This window comes from Mastigoproctus giganteus, chromosome 4 (genome assembly GCF_048544385.1).
Source record: "Mastigoproctus giganteus isolate SK-2022 chromosome 4, ASM4854438v1, whole genome shotgun sequence".
Lineage (NCBI taxonomy): Eukaryota > Metazoa > Arthropoda > Arachnida > Uropygi > Thelyphonidae > Mastigoproctus > Mastigoproctus giganteus.
In genome coordinates, this window is record NC_143578.1 from 234431142 (window position 1) to 234452739 (window position 21598).

Sequence of the window (21598 nt, forward strand, 5' to 3'; positions counted from 1 at the left end):
TGCTAACACTAAACTATGAACATTTAAAGTTTTATGTACAAAAATGTGTAATAGCTATAAATAACAGTTTCGTGTTTTTGAACATTAAAATTTCTAATTGTTCAGATTATATATTATTTTCCATTTTTTCTTCCTTTTTTACTGTTTTTATAATTATTCTTACATTTAGCATGGCACCACATCTTATTTAGTGACCTTACTTGTTTCCTTGTGAATTATCAGTGATACCAAAATGAAATTACTACAGAATCATAATGTTAAATGAAAATTTCTGATATTTAAGCCACAAAACTTCCTGTGATTCAAGTGTTCATTGTCTGCGCAATAGGAAAACCTCCACTTAATTGATTAAATGCAGACACCATATTTATAAAATAGCTTAAAAACTAAGATACCTATTTGAAGGTTTAATATTAAGACATAACTGTACACATTACCAGGAAATGAAAGTTGTTTTTGGGTAAAATGTGTATCTGTCTCTATAAAGGGTTTATTTTATATTTTAACATGTTTGTGTACTGTAATTTAGATCAATGTATATTTAGAAATCTGTCCGATATAGTGTGAAGTCAAAAGAATTGTTTAGTTATTATTATTATTATTAAAATTATTATTCTATTGCAAAAAAAAAATTAAATAATACATATACAGGACATTATGTGGCATGAACCCCTTTACAGAACTTGGGGGGGGCTTACAAAACATCTAAGCATTATTCCTCAACATTGGCAATCAGCAACAACATGATACTGCTCAGTTACTCAGGTAACTGAACAGTATCATTCAACTCGGAAATACAATAAAATATTGGAAATAAATCAGAAATAAGTGGGAATGAATAAATTTTCTAATGTTTTAAAACAATTAATTTATTAATGCACACATATTAAGACATTACTACTTACATGATGCGCACAGTATATTAGTACACAATTATGTCATAAAATATTTGGCTATTTTTTGTTATACACTGGATTTTACTGTACATAAAAGTTCATAAAAATGTTCGCATTTCTTTAAGTACTGAAATATATTTTCTTCACACTGAAGGCCTTGACACAAAGTTTCAAATGCTGTCAACATTTCATGTTTCAAAAGTTTAATATTGCCCTTATTGTCTTCGTTGCTTTCATTTTCATCCATCTCATCATTGATATTGCCACTAGTTCTCTGAATACTCTTCAAAATGTTGGGAGTCACTCGGATATTCAGCTACTATGACATCGTTATCAACTCCTAAAAATTCTTCAAGAACAATTTATCCACTGATCAAACCTCTTGCTTGGAGTTCATCCCAAGATTGCTCAATATCCCATAATAGTTCATCCCTCTCATTGCTGTTAATTGGCATTTTAGCAAAACCCGATTTTGCTAAACAATTCTTAATTGTTGTTTCCATCACATCTTGACTCTACACTTTTGCCAACTCTGATATGCACATCCGCAAATCTATAACAGAATCTATAGGTTGGTTGGTTTCTATTCTCAGTATGATTTTTTCCAGTGTGCGTCTTCGGTAGTGAATTTTCAAATTCTTGATAATGCCTTGGTCCCTTGGGTACAATTTATACGAGGTATTTGGAGGGAAGAAAACGAGCTTCACACTTGTAAGTTTCGAAATTACCAAGTGAAGGTGGGCAGGGCAATTTTCAACAATCAAAGCAATTTTTCTGTTTTCTTTCATCATCTTTCTGTCAAAATTTAAAATCCACTGTTCAAAAATTTCACTTTCATCCAAGTTTTTTTGTTGTAGTCCAACTCTAACAACTTTACTCCTTTGAAACATCGTGGCTGTTTATGTTTGCCTATTACCAAAAGCTTCAGTTTTTTATTACCTATATTTGCACCAACCAAGACTAATTCTTTCCTTACTATTTTTAGCACCTACACATTTGTCACCTATAAACGTCAGTGTCCTGTTCGGCAAACATTTAACAAATAGAGTTGTTTCATCAACATTGAATATGTCTTTGGGCTTGTAGTCCATAATTTTTTTCAAAACTGTTTCTTTCCAATGGGTACAGTCTTCTTCAATTACAACCCCTATTGTTTATAACCCATTTTCACCAGGAATAACTTTTTTAGTAAGCCATAGCACTTTAGACTAAGGCGCCTTAAAAATTTTCTGTTTATTCAGAAATGGCTGTGTATTATGATGCTAAAGCACTTTATACATACATAGGCCATAGCACTTTTTAATTTTGTCCAGCCACCCAGAACTAGCTTGTAAAGTTTTATGCTCCAGAAAAGATGCATACTCCATAGCCTTTTCTTTTATTAATGGCACTGATATCGGCATGTTTTGATCTCAAATCAACTTCACCCACTTAAAAATGACTTCATCTGCATCTTCATACAGGCATAATTTTGCATGCTTCCGACTGGGTCCCATTTCTTCAAGCAGTTTGAGAATCGAAACACGGTTTTCGGAATGGTTGGCACACTACTGGCAGTGATACCAAATTTTAAAGCAATTTTCTTTTTTTATAACGCCCCGATCTTCACTATTAAGCACTTCCACTTTTTCCACTACACTCAAGGATTTCCTCTTAGACATTGTTCATGTCGGAAATATTCCTTAATCTTTACCAATGGCTGTGGACACATAAATAGCAGTTGCCCAGTACGAATTCTCGGTACAGTAAATGCTTTACAGGAAACACTAGATTTTGGAAATCTCTTAAGAATTAAACCCTTTAGCTATTAAAAGCTCATCATCATGAACTTGGTCCAGCTTAGATCTTTTACGACCTGTTCCGTTGTAGCTCTTGGAGGTCGCCATCGTTGTCTTGGTCGACCAACATCTTTCTCTTGCCTGTAGGTTTGTAGTTAAAGGCTAATTTTGGGATCCGGTCTAGGTTCATTCTTTCTATGTGGCTGATCCATTTTTCCTGATATCGTTTTATGTCATTATCTACTTTTAATTTCTCGCGGATATCTAAATTTCTTTGGTGGTCTAGTCTTGTAAAGCCTAATAATGGTCTTAAAAATCTCATTTGTGCTGCTTCTAGTTTGTGTGCATATTTCTTATTTATGACCCAAGTCTCACAGCTGTAGAAGAGGGCTGGTTTTGAAGTGATGTTGTGGAGTTGTAATTTTGTTTCAGTTGTCATTTGTTTTCCAAAGTGTCGTTTAATCGTTCCATTCATTTTATTATTTGTAGTTTAGTGTGGATGTCTTTCCCTTCATTTGATATTAAATTTCTCAAATAGGTGAAGTCAGATATTTGTTCTGTTATTTTATGATCAGTAACAATTTTGACTCTTTGTATGTTTTTTCCACATAATCCCATTGATTTTGTTTTTGAGGTGGAGATTTTCATCTCATACTTTTTACCTATTTTATTAAGTTCATTTGCTGCTATCTGTAGTTCATCTTCGGATTTTGCAATTATCACTTGATCGTAGCCGAGTGGTCAGGAGCGGGAGTGCAGTAGCACACACTCTTTGAGTAGACTGGGGTTCAAGCCCCTGACTGCTGAATACGGTCGATCTGCCAACCCACACTGGACCAGCGTGGCAGATTATGGTCCATTTCCCTCAGCATGAATTGTTGAGGAGGCTTCCATCCTGCAGTGGGTTGATAATGGCTGCACTTTTATATAATATAGTTTGGATTTTATTCCTGTTGTTTAACTGTATTCCGTTGTTAATTGTTTGTTTCCATTCTTTAAGAATTTTATTGATGTAGATATTAAATAAATTTGGTGATAGTCCACATCCTTGTTTCACTCCTTTATTGGTGTTAATTGGGTCTGATAGTTGGTCATTAGAATATTTTATACAGACTTTTGAGTTTTTATATAGGCTTTGGATCTCTTTCCGGAATTGGGTTGGGATATTTTCTTCACATTGAATCTGCCAAAGTTTTTCCCGGTTTACATTGTCATATGCTTTTTCATAATCAATAAAGAGCAGAAATGTTGGTAGATTAAATTCTCTTCTTTTCTCCAAAATTTGTTGTAGAGCTATTAAAAGCTAAAGTGATTAATTCTTAATCCTTTTAGCTCTTAATTTGTGCTTTCTACAGCATCAGCTCTATTGCCTAAAGGCCAGAGGTGCAAACAATGCATACCCAGGTCTCTCAAAATCAGTTCGTTATATGGAAATTTTCTTAATTATACGACAAATATTTTCAATGTAATGAAATGACCAGGGGGAAATCAAAAAATTTCGCTATATGGAAGTTTGTTAAAGAGAGATCCGACTATATATACTTAAAACGCTTTCGAATGATCTCTTTGTTTGACACTTGGATGAGTTAAAATGTGAAGTTCCAATATGCACCAAACCTAATTTCAGCAATGTGTTCCCAAAATTCAGGATAAAGAAACACCCCTAAAAACTTAACCACATCACACCTGTTAATTATGATTCCCTGAATAGAAACAGAAACTGGGACTAGATTTCATGCAAAAAAAAAACAAATGTATGTTTGGTTTTGGCAGAATTTATTTTAAGATCAGATCTGTTCAATTAAGAAATAACATCCCTGATGTGAAATTTAAAGGCATCCTTCACAATACTAGAACAATTTAATCATTGTTGACAGCAAAAGACAAGTATAAGGCATCTACATAAGTGGCAAAGTCTGGATTAACCATCAAGAAAGGAATTAAAATGGCAACAAGTAAAATCAATGATCTAACTCTGCAAATTAAAAAAAAAAAAAAAAAAATGCCGATTTATGACTTGACAAAATCAATTCTAGGAGAGCCAACAAGGCCAACAATATAAAGGATCAGCTAATTAAATAATAATTGGTTAAGAGACACGGTAATTGCTATATCTGGAAACAGTAAAATGCTACAGAAATATCAAAAACCAAACCATGCAATTCATTAATTTCTTCCCAAGATTTATTAGATCTTTGACACTAACTGTAGACTTCGACACTAATTCAGCAACTGTAGATCCACATTCACACCCATAATGAAGGCGCTTCCGTAGCCAGGTGGGCAGGAGCAGCAGGGCATAGCACATGCTTCTTGATTAGACCGGGGTTTGAGCCCATGACCACCAAATACGGAGAATGCGGAAAGGTCAGGGAATGACCACTGCATATCCCTGGAGAAATATGGCCTTAGTTGCTAATGCTCCTAAAAACCAAATAACAACAACACCCATAATGAGAAGTTTCAACTCTATTAAAATAAACTTGTTTAGATGTGGTAAAATCAGTTTCTGAAGGATTTTCAGCAGAGGAAATCCAATTAAAATCAGTCTAAAGTTCTCTACTACAGCCATACTTGCCCTTTTTGTTTTTTTTTTAGGAATGGCAGCAACAACCTTTGTATCAGCAAGTCCTTCAAAGACACTAACACATCAAGACAGATAAAACTGGCAACCTTTAGACAACAGTTAGGAATTTCACAAAATGGCAAAGTGGATTGCTTTAGCAAATTGTTGATAATCTTCATAAGAATTTCTTTGTTACATATAACGCTGGATAAGTCAGTTGCATTTCCAGTTTGTGTATCATTAACTAATGTATTGACTGTTAGACACATTTGGAGTTATTTTATGCCTATGCATGTAATTACTAATATATTAATAATAATAATAACTAATTTAATAAAATAATATAAAGGCATTCCTCCACTACTTCATGATGGTTTTGAGCAGACAAATTTCCAATCAAAATGAATTCTTGGTAGAATTATCAGCAGCGGATTATCATGGAAACATAAATATTATTTTTATCAATATATAATATTGATAAAATATCAATATATAATATAATATCAATATATAATATTGATAAAAATAATAGGATATAATCACATTACTGAACGACTAAGCAAGAAAGAAAAAGTATTAAATTATAATTATTAAACTGGGTTATGGATCCGAGGCACTATTAGTTATAGTAGAGAAACCCAGCAACCGTAATGAAATATAGACAAATGTTTATTTTCAGTGTATTGAGTAGGGGTGCTGACCTGTCAATTGTAATTACCGTGGAAAAAATTGAGAATGCCTGCAAGGTAAAAGAGATAACCTGAAATTAAATTAGATTAACATAAAAATAATAATCATAATAATGATGGTACCTAAAGTAGTGGGTCCTAGGGCTTTAACTACTTCTTCATAGGGTCGGCAGCCAAAACTATAGGAGCCACTGCAATAAGCAGGGTCTCTATTTCTGTTATGATGTATACATTTCACACGTATACATCATAGCTTACCTGACAGAGACCAAAAGGAAGGAATAAACTTCAATCGTAAATAAAAATAAGTATATAAATATAGAATACAGTTAAAAAGCTAAAATAATGCCAATTAAATCTTGTTAAAGGAAAAATGAATGAGAGTTTGAATTCAAAAAGACAAAATACAGTATAAAATTTAAACAGAACGACTAAGCAAGAAAGAAAGAAAGAGTATTAAAATATAATTATTAAACTGGGTTATGGATCCGAGTAACTGTAGATTACGGAATAAAGTCAGGTTAATGCCAACTTAACTGTGTGCTTGAACCCAAAGCTTTCATCTTTGGGTCTCTGATGTTGCTCTATAATCACCACACTAAGCTAATTTCACTGATTCTGGTCCAAGCACACAGTAAGTTGGCATTAACCTGACTTTATTCCATAATCTACAGTTACTCTGTTTAAATTTTATACTGTATTTTGTCTTTTTGAATTCAAACTTTCATTCATTTTTCCTTTAATAAGATTTAATTGGTATTATTTTAGCTTTTTAACTCTGTTCTCTATTTATATACTTATTTTTATTTACGGTTGAATTTTATTCCTTCCTTTTGGTCTCTGCCTGATCGGCTGTGATGTATACGAGCAAAATGTATATATCATAACAGAAACAGAGACCCTGCTTATTTCAATGCCGCCTACGGTTTTGGTTGCCAACCCTATGAAGAAGTGGTTAAAACCTGAATCTGTTAGCAATCATTAATGCATTAATGCTAGGACCTACTACTTTAGGTACCATCATTATTATTTTTATGTTAATCTGATTTAATTTCATTTATCTCTTTTACCTTGCAGGCATTCTCAATTTTTTCCATGGTAATTACAACTGACAGGTCAGCACCCCTAATCAATACACTGAAAATAAACATTTGTGTGTGTGTGTGTGTGTGTGTGTGTGTGTGTGTGTGTGTGTGTGTGTGTGTAAAATTTGTAAGTTTGAAAAATAAAGTACATCAAGTATATTTATATAATTTATCATTAGTGAATCTGTTAGCAATCATTAATGCTATTGTAATATAATTAAATATTGAACAGTTACTAATTAAGAAAGTAAAATACATTGTGAACTAATTTATCACATGCAGTAGTAATGAGAATAATATGCACTAGCAAATTCTACTAGGAAGAAGTGATATTTTAAATAAGATGAAACCCTCTTGCTCTTATATACTAAAAATTGATATCAGTTAAAAAATACAATAATTATACACCGATGAGCCAAAACATTATGGCCACCTACCTAATATGACTTTGGTCCTCCACGTGCAGCTAAACCAGCTCGTACCTGGAGAGGCATGGACGCTGCAAGATTTCTAAATATCTTGTATCTGGTACCAACGTGCATATTCTTTAACTCCTGTAATGTCTGTGGTTGAGATGCTGCAGATCGGAGTTGCTGTTCCAAAACAAACCACAGATGCTCGGTGGGATTAATGTCTCTGGAATTTGGAGGCCTGGGCAATACCTGGAAGTCTTCCTCATGTTCCATGAACCAGTCTCAAACAATCCGGGCGGTGTTTGTTTGTTTGTCTTTTTTTTTTTTGGTTTTTAGGAGCATTAGCAACTAAGGCCATATTGCTCCGGGATGTGCGGTGGTCGTTTCCTGACCTTTCCGCATCCTCCGTATTTGGTGGTGACGGGCTCGAACCCCGGTCTAATCAAGAAGCGTGTACTATGCACTGCTGCTCCTTCCCACCTGGCTACGGAGACGCCTCCGGGCGGTGTGGCATGGCACATTATCCTGCTGAAAGACGCACCTCCAGAGGGGAAGACCATTGCCATGAAAGGGTGTATCTGGTCAGCAGTGATGTTTAGGTAGGTCGTAGACATCAGAGTGCCTAACACATGGATGACTATACCCAGGGTATCCCAGCAGAACATCGCCCGCCCAAAGCATGACACTGCCGCCACCAAGTTGTTTTCATCCCATGCTGCATCCGGATGCCATCACTTACCCAGGTAAACAACACACACACACACCCGACTGTCCACATGGTGCAACAAGAAATGTGATTCATCGGATCGGACCAGACAACCTTCTTCCAATCACTCAAGGCCCAGTTTCGATGCTCGTGTGCCCGTTGTAGGCAGTGTCACCTACAATGAACCATGAATGGTAAACCGTGGTTAGCGTGGGCACTCGGAGAGCAGCCTGCTGCTACACAGCCCCATTTTTAGCAGGATTCGATGTACTGTGTGTTGTGACACATTACTCCCATCACCAGCATTCCAATTACCAGTGAGTTGCACCACAGTCACCCTTCTGTTGCCACATACCATCCAGGAGAGCCTTCACTCATCTTGAGCAGCAATGAACCATGGTCATCCAACACCTTGCCGGCCGTTCATGGGTTTTCTCTCCTCGGATCACTTTCGGTAGGTACTAACCACGGCTGACCATGAGCATACTCACTGCAAATGTCCAGTCACAGAGACGATCAAAAATGGCCAAAGGAGAAAAATAGACCAACAGAATTACAATTAACAAATTGAGAGGACGAACAAGTCGATTATTTCAATTTGCACAACTCATAACAATTTCTTACAAGTTCGATTTTTAGCGTTGAGAAGTAGTTTTTTGTTTCGTATTTTGACAAAATAAATCCTTATTCAAAATTAAACTTGCAGTATTTCAACTTTCCTTAAACGTACAACTAATTTTTCCTTAGCGCTGATTGAATTTCAAAATTGCACATTTCCTTTGAATGTCATCCTTAATTGGATTATATGGGAAATTAAATTCTTCTTTATTCATCCGTAAGTACACCTTGAAACGATTTTCATCTGCTTCTAAGTCCTGCAGTAAATGATGGAATTCGCCTTTTTCTGTTCTCTTCCAGTTTATGTCGTGTATCCATTGCTTACTCTCTTTTGTTTTCTCGGCTATAAGAAAAGCGCATGCATTTTTTAAATCTTCTTCAAAATCTGAAGGGGAGGATGAACTGTGGCAATTCATTTCACTTCAGCTTTCCTCAAAGAGAATGACACATATACGTTACAGGTTGCAAGGTGTACCCCTTTTGGAATTATAATAAAATTTCTAAGATACCCCTTTTTTAGCATTTGAAATGGGGAATTTGAAAAAAGCAGAAATCATAAAACAACCTGTTGAGATGATTATTTAGGAAGAAAGAATTAACTGACGATAAAGTTGTTGAAATGCACCTTTAAAATCTTGAAATGCTTACTTTGTAACCTTTTACATTCTACTTGACTTCTTTTTTATTTCGTTATAATGGTTTAAGGCTCAGGCAACAAACTTTTTTTTATTTAAAATTCCCAATATCTGTATCGATTTGCTGTATGAAGAATATGTTCTGTTGAAATCATTCTGTAGAAATATTGAGACAAAAGACCTCAAAAATACCACAGATGTGTGGATAAAATTTTAAATGCATACAGAAAAAATATATATATTAATTTTGTTTTTTGCTTTGCCTCACTCAAATGCAATGAGCGAGGCAGTATTTAGCTTAATGTTTAACACATGGAAAAGGGATATAAATAAGAATGTTGGAGAATCGTTGCCGAAAACCAATCACAATATGTCATGCAAAGAATTTTACGCAAATGCACTAAAAAATGAAAAACTGTTAAAGAAAATTCGCTCAAATTAAAAGTATTGCTAGGTAAATATTTTCTTTTTGATAAAATAAATCAGATTTATTTGAATATGTATTGTAAACAATTATGTAAAACATTTGATGTTAATGTTTATAAAAAGTTTCCTTTAGTGTTTATAACTCTTGAAATAAAATTTTCTGAATCAAATGAATTAAAGCACGGGCTATGATTCGGTTAATTTTATTAAAATTTGACTAATTTTGCATTCCACGAACTTGTAAAAATCAACAAAATATAGAAATAAAATGGTTGTTATTAAAATTGTTCAGTTTTTGGATGTAATGTAAGTACCCCTAAACGAGGAATGAATACCCCAAACATAAGCATGAGTACACTGAGATCAAATTTTTAATCTGGTCATCCTACGTTGCAGTGACGCTTCTTCTATGATCGACTTTGCAGTTTACACTAAACAGTGACATGACGAGAGTCCCGTCTTGATACTCGCTCCCACTGACCTGGTTTCAACGATCGTTCCCATCAGAATTCTGTTAGGACACGTGTCATGGTTGAAACTGTTTCTAAGGCTAAGCTATCACAGCATAACTTTATTTAAACTGCTTTAATCAGATATATTTAGTAAGAAAAATTGATTTGTTTTTGGTTTCATTGTATATATGCATATATAACGTATGCATGCATTTAAAAATTAAAATAAGATGGATATACTTTTTCATACTTATTTTATACTTATTTTTTCTTCTTTTTTTTTTTTTTTAATAGACTTTGGACACTAGAGAGCTTACAATTCACAATATCACAGATAAGGAGACTGGAACAAAACTGGACTATAGTCTTGGAGATCCTTTCAAAACTTTTGGCTCAAAGCTTGAAATCAGACTTCCAGAAGATACTTGCGAGAAGTATTCATTTTATATTATTTAATTAAAAATAGAGTAATTTAAAATACAACTTAATGTTTTTCCAGTATTCTAGAAAAGGAATTGTTTTAATAATATCTTCACAAAATGAAAAAATATATTTTGTCAATATATACTCCTGAAAGAAAATATAAATAAAAATAACTGTATATTTACACATTATGATTTTTTCATTATTATAACTTTTTAATTTATGCTAGATATGCCTTTTTTATTTTATGATAAAGGTTTATTTTTTGTTTATTATTATTTGAGAGATACATGTAGAAATATTTATTGCACTAATAATAATAATAATAAAGGTAATTGCATTCCCTTTAGCTTACAAAGCAATTAAGCATATAGAATGATTTAAATATAGTAATATTGTAAATGAAGCAGTGCTTATACAGCACCAGCGATATAAGCATTAAAAAAATTAATTTCCTTATTCCTTCCATTTGTTCAAACTTTCCTTAAATTTATTCAAACTACCCATTGCTATAACATTAGGTAGAATTTATTCCAAAAATTGGTTATTCTTTAGATTAATGCACATTCTGCAACCATCCTTTTTCAATTTAAATTTATGCCCCTTTGTATGCCCCATCTGAGAAAGATTAAAGATACCATCAGCATTTAGTTTAATCTTCTGACAAGCAAGCAAATTTCCTTCTGACAGACACACATTGAGATAATGTATGTATGCCATTTTATAACCTTAAAATTGGCATGAAAAAATTTAAAATTATTTACTTTTTTTTGATGTCACCATTTTTTCATTTCTATTATGAACACATTTGTGACTAATCCATGTTAAAAGCACATATTTTAATTATTTTTTTAAAATTAAACCTCTTCTGCTATGTTTAGACATGTTTTTCAAATATTAAGAAACACCCACATTTGGGCATTATTGAAATCATTCTGTAGAAATATTGAGACAAAAGACTTGTCAGTGAGTAATAAGAAACTAAAACTGAGAAATCACGTTGGTGAATTATCTTCCACCAAGAGATGTAAGCAAGCAAATGCTTCCATTGGGAAATACATGTATTATCAAACATGACGGTAACATGCTTTGGGAATTGAATGTGAAAGATGTTGCTAATTTTAAATTCTTGTTTTTCGGTAATATAATGAATAGGCTTAAGAAAGTGCTTGGCTTTTATTTTTTTTATGGCCAAACTTCTTCAATAACAAAGCAGTTAATGATGCCGATAAAGGTGGGCATAGTGTTGATTGTCAACCGGCACTGGAGGGTCCCCCCTCCCCACCTCCACTGTAAAGGTGATCAGTGATAATTAGTATGGACTGCTTCAACAAGGCCTAGATAAATTATCTGGATGGGTTTCAAAGTTGCTGAAATATATGCCAGAAAATACATTATCTTGCATCCAGATAGAAGTAATCAGAATGTACCACTTGGGTAATGCCAAACTCAAGATAGTTAATAATGAAAAGGACTTGAGGTTAGCTGTACAGTCTGATATGAAATTCTCCAGTGTAGATAATACCTATTAGTACAGTTCATAAGGTTCTGTCAATAATATATAAGAACTTTGCCAATAGAGACCAAGAGGCAATTATTCATATGAAGTGTTGGTTTGAAATATTCAAGTATAGCATACTCGAATACTCTGATGTATGCAGTATTCAAGAATATTGCATATAAGCATGGAAATTCTATTTTAGAAAAGATGTAGACTGAGTGAAAAGGGTACAGATCAGTGGCAAGATTGAGTACACAGGTCCCTAGGCTTGTCCCAGACATTCTTACAGGTACGACAGTAAGGCTTGTTACCTGGAAGTCTGAAATGTTCAATATTCATAAATTCAGTCCCCACTTATGAGCCAAGTGGACTCAATTTTAGCAAATACCATCTTTCTACATAGCAAAGTGTAAGCAGATTTGTTATCTGACAGCCATATCTGGTTGCACCTACACTATGATAGGACTGTTAGTAACTCCAAACTCCTCCATGTTCACAGTCTGAAACACTATTATACTAGACATAACCAATGTAAACAGGGATCAAGGTGCGGTCACACAAAGGAATGTTGACCATCTGTGTCACCAATACTAGGTGATAGATGACACATCTTCTGCTACCGTACTACTACCACTTTGCTTATTGGAGGCTGGAACTGGTGAAAGTGAAACCCACATTTAGTGTTCAGAGTAAAACTCCAACAAACCCCTATCTCTTCTATCTTGTAGTATAAATGAGGGCTTTTCTGGTCATGATGGACATCGTGGCAAGATACAGTATTCCATACATTCTGAGGGTACAGCTCTAAACGGTTTTTGCAGCCTGGCCACTCATAGTCCACAGGACTGAACCTGTTGGTAACTCAGGAGGTATCTGGATCAACTAGTGTATAATCTCCTTTACCTCTTCTCTGCCAGAAAGTGACCACTGGGAGTCCAAGGAGATGTATGCAGGAGGCATTGTTAAGGCTACTTTATGTCAAGGAACCAGATATATTCTTGTTATGTGTATGCCATGTCCAAAACTTTAATTTATTCATGTCTTCCATATGTGCTTTCTACTTTTATTCTATCTACTAAATGCACTATGTAGTCAAAATTAGTAGAACAAACTTATCTGTAAAAAGTTCTGAATCTTCTAAAAACTTCCTTAATCATTTCACAAATACGAATGACCTCAGTTCCAAGCTGAGTGATTAGTATTGGTATTAGCCATACAGTGCAAGGAAGTCACAAGATTTTGCTGCACCAGCCCCAAAAAAAAGTAGATACGAATATACAAATTATGCACTTCCCTCTTCATGTAAGTAACTATCCAGTTGACCCTTGAATTTCTTCATACTCTGCCTCAACTGCCTGCAGAGGCAACCTATTCCCATAATCAACAACTTTTTGGCTTAAAGAAAATGTTCTACAATCAAATTACAGGATTATTACTTAATTAATTTGAATTTATGGCCCCTAGTCCTGGAATTATTTATAACAGTGAACTTCTGCCTTCATCCACTTTACTAATCCCTTTCAGAACCTTATAAGCCTCAATCAGGTCCGCTCAAAAGTGCTTGGTTGCCAAGCTCTTTAGCCCGCGTAATCAGAGTTTTCCCTTTTATGATTGCCCTTTTGCCAGTCTTGATATGCAAGTTACCCGTCTCTGGATCTTTTCAAGAAGCCAGTGACTTTTCTCAGATAAGTCTCCATACTTGGACACAGTATTCCAAACATAGTCTTACAATTGCCTTATACATTGGGATTACAACCTCCTTATCTCTACAGGATGATGTTCAATAAATCATCAATACAACACCATGGACTTTCCTAGCCACCTGTTTACGCTGCTCAGAAAACTTCATATCTGCCTGTATTATAACTCCCAAACCCCTTTCTTCCTGTATTGTTTTAACTCCACGAAGTGTATAATTTATTTTGGGATTGCTATTCTCCAAGTGTAAGACTTGCATTTTGCTGCATTAATACATAGCTGCCACTTTTCTGACCATCCTTGAAGCCTGTTCGAGTCATTCTAAATGAGTGCTGCTTGGCACTGATCATTAACGACTCTCCCAATCTTTACATCGTCTGAAAATTTTGACATCATGCTGTTTTAACCCTTCACTGATGTCTTCTTCTTCTGCAAGTTCTTTGCCTACAGGCAGGCTCAGGGCTCCATTGACACCATTTTTCTCTATTCTTGTGCTTTCTTTTTAATTCCTGCATGATTTCCTCTTCCTATCCAATCCATCATTCCAGTTCTCCTCCCAACAGCTCTCTTCCCACACATCTTCCCATCTATCACTTTCCTCTGCATGCTTTCTCTTCTCAAAACATGTCCTATAAAGTTCTTTTTTGTCTTCTTCTTAGTTCTTTTACTAACGTTTTCTCTTCTCCTACTTTTCTCAAAACTTCCTCATTACTCTGTCCACCCAGTTCACCCTTTCCATTCTCCTGCACACCCACATCTCGAAATCTAACCATTTGATCTCCTTTCTTCCCAGTATCCCTGTCTCTGAGCCATAAAGTACAACAGTCCATATTAATGTTTCACCATTTGCTTTCTTAATTCCTTCTTGAAACTTTTTCTCAATAGTTCTTTTCTAATACTAAATGCCTCTTTGCCCATTGCAATTCTTGTTTTTATTTCCTCCAGGATTTTCCCATTTTCTGTCATTATGCTTCCTAAGTATCTGTATCTGTCCACCTGTTCCAATCTTATTCCATTTAACATTGCATAGATTCTTCTTCTTCTCAAAACATGTCCTATAAAGTTCTTTTTTGTCTTCTTCTTAGTTCTTTTACTACTTTGAAATTAACATTATCGTGGTTTTCTTGCTGTTAATCTTCATATTATACTCCTTTACTTTGCTATTCAAGATATCCAAGGAGGTCTGTAATTCCTCATTATTAGCAATCAAAACCTGGTCGTCTCGAAATCTTGTTGTCTTTATCTTCTCCCCTCCTACTTTTACACCTCCTTTCTGCTCTTCTTTGTACTCTTTCATCAATGCTTCTGAATATATATTAAGGGAGACATGGAACATTCTTGCTTTACACCCCTACCAATATCTACTTCTTCTGAATCCTCTCCATCAATCTGGGCATCTCCGTAGCCAGGTGGGCAGGAGCAGCAATGCGTAGCACACGCTTCTTGATTAGACCGGGGTTTGAGCCCGTGACCACCAAATACGGAGGATGCAGAAAGGTCAAGGAATGACCACCGCATATCCCCGGAACAATTTGGCCTTAGTTGCTAATGCTCCTAAAAACCAAATAACAACTCCTCATGTGTGAATGTCAATGCAAAATATTCATTTAGTTTGTTAGCTACCTGAGCAGGATCATCAACACTTGACCCATCAATATCAAGTGGACCAATCTGATTCACCCCCTTCCTTCTAGAGTTTACATAAGTAAAGAACTCTTTGCTGTTTTTCTTTGCATCCCTTGCCAAGGATTTCTCGTAATCTGCCTTCGCCTGCCTAACCTCCTTTGTAACTTGGTTGCATATCAACTTGTATCTATCATAGGCTTCTGTGTCATGTGTTAATTTGTATGTATCCCATGCATTTTTCTTCTCTGCCATATGCCTCATTAGTTCATCCGACATCCATTTTGGCCTAAACCTTGAACAATATTTCTTAGTTGGTATGTAAAGCCTAGTAGCTTCCAAGATAAGTTCTTTGAATGCTTCCCATTTTGAATTTGCTGTTGGTAACATCATCAGTTGGTCCCACTGTATAGAATTTAAATACTGTCTCAGTCCATCGTAGTCGCCTTTACGGAAGCAATAACCCTTCCCTTTACCCCTAACAACAACCATCAATCTGAACCACAGCTGTCTGTCCCATGTAAAGTTCCCAAATTAGTTTTATATCTCTTTTATTTAGACCAACCTTTCCTAGTACTTCCATCAGCTTAACCCAGTTCACTCTGTCAAAAGCCTTTTCAAGATCATCAAAACAGATTGCCAGATCTTTTCCTATTTCTGTGCTTCTTTCTGCTAGTGTTCTTAATATTCCTATTGCCTCTCTGTTCCCACATCTTCCCTGAATCTGAACTGATCTATGAATTCGCACTCCTTCGTTTTTGCTTTAATGCATTTTAAGAGAATTTTTAGTAATATTTTTGAGGAATGAGAAATTAAACTTGATTGTCCTATAGTCGGTACAATTTGTTGCATTCTTCTTTTCTAATGGGAAAATTATGGATTTTAGAAAGTCTTTGGGCCAGTTTCCACATTCATAGGTTTCCCACAAATCCTGAACAATTCTTTCTTTGCCTCTTCTCCAAGTCCTTTTATAATTTCTGCTGGTATATCATCTAGTCCAGCTGTCTTCCCTCTTTTTAACGAGACCACTGCCTTTTCAAATTCTTCTCTTAATAATTTCAGTCCTAAGGTCTCTTCATCTTCTGCTGTTACAGGCCAGACTTTTGGTTTATTTGTTCTTTGTCATATAGAATTTTTCCATTCTTTTCTTTTATCTTTCCACTGATCTTATTCTTCTTGTTCGTTAAGCTGTTGACTTTTTCATACATTAGATTACTTCCTCTTCTTTTCCTCTAGTTTTCTACATTGTTCTTCCCACCATTTTTTCTCTTGCTTCATCTGTTGCCCTTTGAAGTTCATTATTTAAACTCCTATATTTAATCCTTGCCTCTTCTGAATTATGGTGTTGCCATTTTATCTATCATTTCTTCTGTGAACCATGTTTTCCTTATCCTTTTCTGATCTGCTGTACCTAATTTGCTTTCTGCTACTCCTACTACAATCTTTTTAAACCTTTCCCATCTCTTCTTCACTTCTATTTCCTCTCCCCCTAACCAATCTCCCTATCATTTGCCTCTCTGAAATCTCCAGCTAGTGCACTCTTCAGTACATTCAAATTCCATTTCTTCTTTTTCTTGCACCCCTTATTCTCTTGAATGTAATCTTAATTTTCATCACTACCAAATTGTGGTCAGAATCAGCATCTGCACCCGGATAGTTATGCGAATTCTTCACAGCATTCCTGTACCTTTTGTTGATTAAAATATAGTCGATTTGGTACCTGGTACATCGCCTGGTCTTCTCTAAGTGTACCTTCTTATTTTCTCCTGTCTAAATCATGTGTTTGATGCGAATATCTCATTGATGTCATTTATGAAAATCAGAAACAACAGTGGCCCAAGAACCACTGATGTTGCACCAGTCTAAAGAATATCCATTGATCACAACCCCTCTGCCTTCTACTCTACAGCCACCCAGTAATCTATATTAGAATATTTCCAGTAATTTTAATATATCAGTTGACCACAGTGTTCTCAGCCCTTCTGGTAAAACCTATAATTAAATCTCTTTTAAGTTTGTAATTTTTGATTATTGTATACTATAATTTAAGTGTTTAGCACACATTAAGATTTTAAAAAAAAAAAGTTGAAAAAAATGCCATCTTTTGCAAGTTCTGTTATATAAGGAGTCAGTAAACTATGTATTTTGCAATTTCAGTTTTTCTAATTTTAATCATAATTTCAAGCAGTTATACAGACTGCTCATTATTGTTTAGTTAATAATATCATTTTCCTGGGGTACAGGTTGCAGATTCGAATTGCTTATTCAACTGCCCCAACATCTACTGCTCTTCAGTGGCTGAAGCCTGAACAGACTAGCGGCAAATATCATCCTTACCTCTTCAGTCATTGTGAGGTATATATATATAAATAGTCTTCTTGATGTTATGTAGTGTTTTACTTATTTTTCACTCTTTTTTTTATATATCATATAGATTTACCATAAGGATTACTTATGAAACCCCACCTTCTGCTAGTGCTCTTCAGTGGTTGGAGCCAGAACAGACTGCTGGAAAGCAACATCCGTACTTATTTAGTCAGTGTCAGGTATTAACTCACTTGCATACTTAGAACCATGAAAAATTTATATTTTAAATCACATTTATATTTTTAGTGTTATAAATTTTGTTTTTGTTTGTTTGCACATATAAAAACAGAACATTTATGTACTTTTGCATTAACATATACTCCCATAACCATCAAATAATTTGTACAAAGAACAAATTGGTATGAATTATTTGCATGTGTTGGGTTGCCCTTTATGTAGTTTGTTCTTCTAGCTGATATTGGTTTGTTATCACATGTTGATAAATATGTGTCATGCATTTAATTATAGATATTCAAATCCTAGGATAACTAACAGCCAGAGTCATCCAGTTTTACTGAGAAACTCCTATCTTTTACAGAGTGGGAAACTTTTAGCTTTTATGGCTTTCAGTCAAGTTTGTGTTGTGCATTTCATATATACATCTGTTATGTTTCACCAGTGCCAGCCTACCAAATATTGAAATCGTAATCAGTATGTGGGGTGTGTCTAGAAAGTTCCAAGAAGTTCATAAGGAGTCTGCAATGTTGAGGAAACAAGTTTTCAAGTGGCACAAACAGTTTTCTGAAGGACAGTGCCATTGATGATTCACAGTAAAACTAATGAAAATGTTGAAAAGTTATGAAACTTGTTTATGGTGTTCAGAGAATGACTATTACATCAATTATAGATGGATAATGTTCATCAAATTTTAACCAATAGCCTGAAATGAAGAAGGTCTGTGTGAAGATGGTGCCAAAAAATTGACTCATGTTCTCACTCTAAAGTGAGAACAACTTTGTATCAGCCTTTAAAAAAAGTAATTAAGTATTAACCACTCAGAATTTGGCCCCCACACACTTTACCTAGAATTCTGAGTATTTGAGGGAAAAGGTGCTATAGAAAAGGATGCAAGTTACCATAACGGACAAGTGGATGTTTCATTTCAACAACATATTGGCACACACTGCGGGCAGTTTCTAATGGGAAAACTAATCCCTGATTTGGCTCTACATGATTTTTTTCGCTGATCTCATTCAGGAATCCATTTGGGGTCATTAATCCAGCAGTATGTCGAGGCTCTTGAAACTTCTTCACTCTTTCTGAAACAACGTATGCAAGGGGACATAAATTAAATAAAAAAAAAAGGATTTTTTCAAATTGAATCAGAATATCAAATATCAGAATAAACTTTCACCACCTAGTGTTGTTCAGAAGTGGATAAATTTAAAGGAGGATTGAACAAATTTTTAGAAGGCTGGTTCCTTCTATTTTTTTTTTTTTTTTTTTTTTTTTGCTCATGCTATTAAGCTCAGTTTTAAAACTTACGAAGGCATTCCTGGAATTTTCTAGTCATACTTTGCAATTTTATTTGTTGGTAATACTTGTAAGGTGCCATGAGCCAAGTACATTTATCAGTGTCTCTTTCCTGATACCTTGTGAAACAAAAGAGTTTTGAGAGACAGTTAAAAATACTTGAAGATTAATGTGAATAATAAAAATCGGAGAAAATATTGCAGACGTAACTTCTGGTTGAAACAAACGGAAGCCAAGATTAGTTTTTTGCAAATAGAATTAATTATTTGGCATTGTACACATCTTAATGCTCTATATTTTCACAGGCTTTTTTTTAACAAGATAGTCCTACAGAAATTTCAGTGGTTAGTAATTGCAGAAAAAGAAGAAAGTACAGTAGACTCTCAATTTTCCAGGATAGATGGTAAAAAAAAATCCCGGATAATCGATTTCCCAGTTAAACCAAAAATATAGACGTCCCCAACATACATAAGAGATACATTCCAGGACTTCTTACATAACTCAGGAATGACTAATAACATATTGCTACTATATTATTATTGACAAATATGAATTCAGCGCGATACTTGTTAATGTTTAACAATTTTCATGCATCCTTATTATTTTAATTTTCTGATCCAAATCGATCACTTTCCTTTTGTTGGTAGGTTTACTAGTACCACTGTCACTAATTCTCTAAGTCGGCACCATGATAATGGTTAAAATAAATTTCCTGTAAAGAACTTCACAGGATTAAGGCGAAAACTCACTTTTATCACCCCATTCAAGCTGACATTTTACTAAAGTCCCACATGAGCAGTTGCTTTATAAGCTGGAACAGGTCGGAATCACTGGGAAAATCCTTAGATGGATAGCAGGATGGCTTCAGGGCAGGAGGCAGAGGGTTGTGATAAATGACTATTCCTCAGATTGGGTTGATGTAAGAAGTGGGGTTCCCCAAGAATCAGTATTAGGACCGCTGTTGTTTTTAATTTTCATAAACGACATCGATGAAGGGATAGAGGGTGTGATGTCTAAATTTGCAGATGATGTTAAAATTGGTAGAGTAGTTAATGATCACTGTCAAGCTGAGCTTCTTCAGAGAGACCTAGATAGACTTCAGGAATGGTCAGAAAAATGGCAACTATGCTTTAATCCAACAAAGTGTAAGATATTACACCTGGGAAACAGTAATCCCAAAATAACTTATTCACTTGGTGGAGTTCAACTAAACCCAGTACTGGAGGAAAGGGACTTGGGTGTTACGATACGGTCAGACATGAAATTCTCTGAGCATTGTAAACAGGTTGCAAGGAAGGCCCATGGTGGGTTTCCTATCGATGATCTATCTAACTTTTGCAAGTAGAGATAGGGAAGTAATAATCCCATTATATAAGGCTTTTGTTAGACCATACTTGGAATACTGTGTTCAAGTATGGAGACCGCACATTAAGAAAGACATCTAGCTTCTTGAAAGGGTGCAAAGATGGCTAACTCACCTGGTGAGATCGGCAAAAGGGCGTCCTTATGAAGAAAGACTTCGAATATGTTGCAGAGTTTGGAAACTAGACACCTTAGAGAAGATTTGATTGAGGTGTTTAAGGCTCTGAGAGGCATCAGTAAAATGAATAAAATGAAATTTTCAAGATTATAAATGATGCTAGAACTAGGGGACATAAATTCAAGTTACGGGGGGAAATGTTTAGATTGGACTGCAGGAAGTTTTATGTTAGCCAGCGAGTTATAAATTACTGGAATAAGTTGCCTACATGGGTAGTAGAGACTGACAGTTTGAGGAAATTCAAAGGTCATCTGGATAGTACCTTCGGGTGAGGGAAGCGCATTATAGGTTTAATTTCCTTTCCTTTTATTAATTATTATTATTTATTATTTTTTTTTTTTATCATTGTTTTATTCGGGTTTTTTTTTTTTTTTTTGCTGGTGCAGCATAAGCCATAGGCTTTCTTGCACCATGTGGCCATTACTAATACTAAAGCACATTTCTGGAGGTCACTACCAGATAAAAACAATTTGCAGATTTCGGTTTATTGGACTTTTCTGTTAGTGCATCTAATTATAAACAGGTAGTAAACTCAATCTTATTGCATTTATGATAATACCAATAGCTGGAATTCTGTGGATTTTTTACGATATTATGGTGAAATGTGTCCCCCTTCACTGAAATCCTCAGTCACATAAAAAAAACCAAATAAATTTTAAGAATCTTCTGTTTTTTCCTATTTTTTTGCTTGCTACTCCATATCTCACTT

General features: G+C 34.9%; 1 protein-coding gene across 2 annotated transcripts in view; it reads left to right on the forward strand.

Moving 5' to 3' along the window:
- LOC150087502 (leukotriene A-4 hydrolase) overlaps positions 1–21598 on the forward strand; it is a 122910-nt gene that overhangs the window by 8760 nt on the left and 92552 nt on the right. The window contains exons 2-3 of one of the 2 annotated variants that reach the window (XM_090371218.1): positions 10559–10698; positions 17753–17864. In XM_090371218.1, the coding sequence (XP_090227344.1) occupies positions 10559–10698; positions 17753–17864 (252 nt within the window). Of the gene's footprint in view, positions 1–10558; positions 10699–17752; positions 17865–17943; positions 18056–21598 lie in introns of both variants that reach the window. The other variant, XM_090371217.1, reaches the window with a different exon arrangement.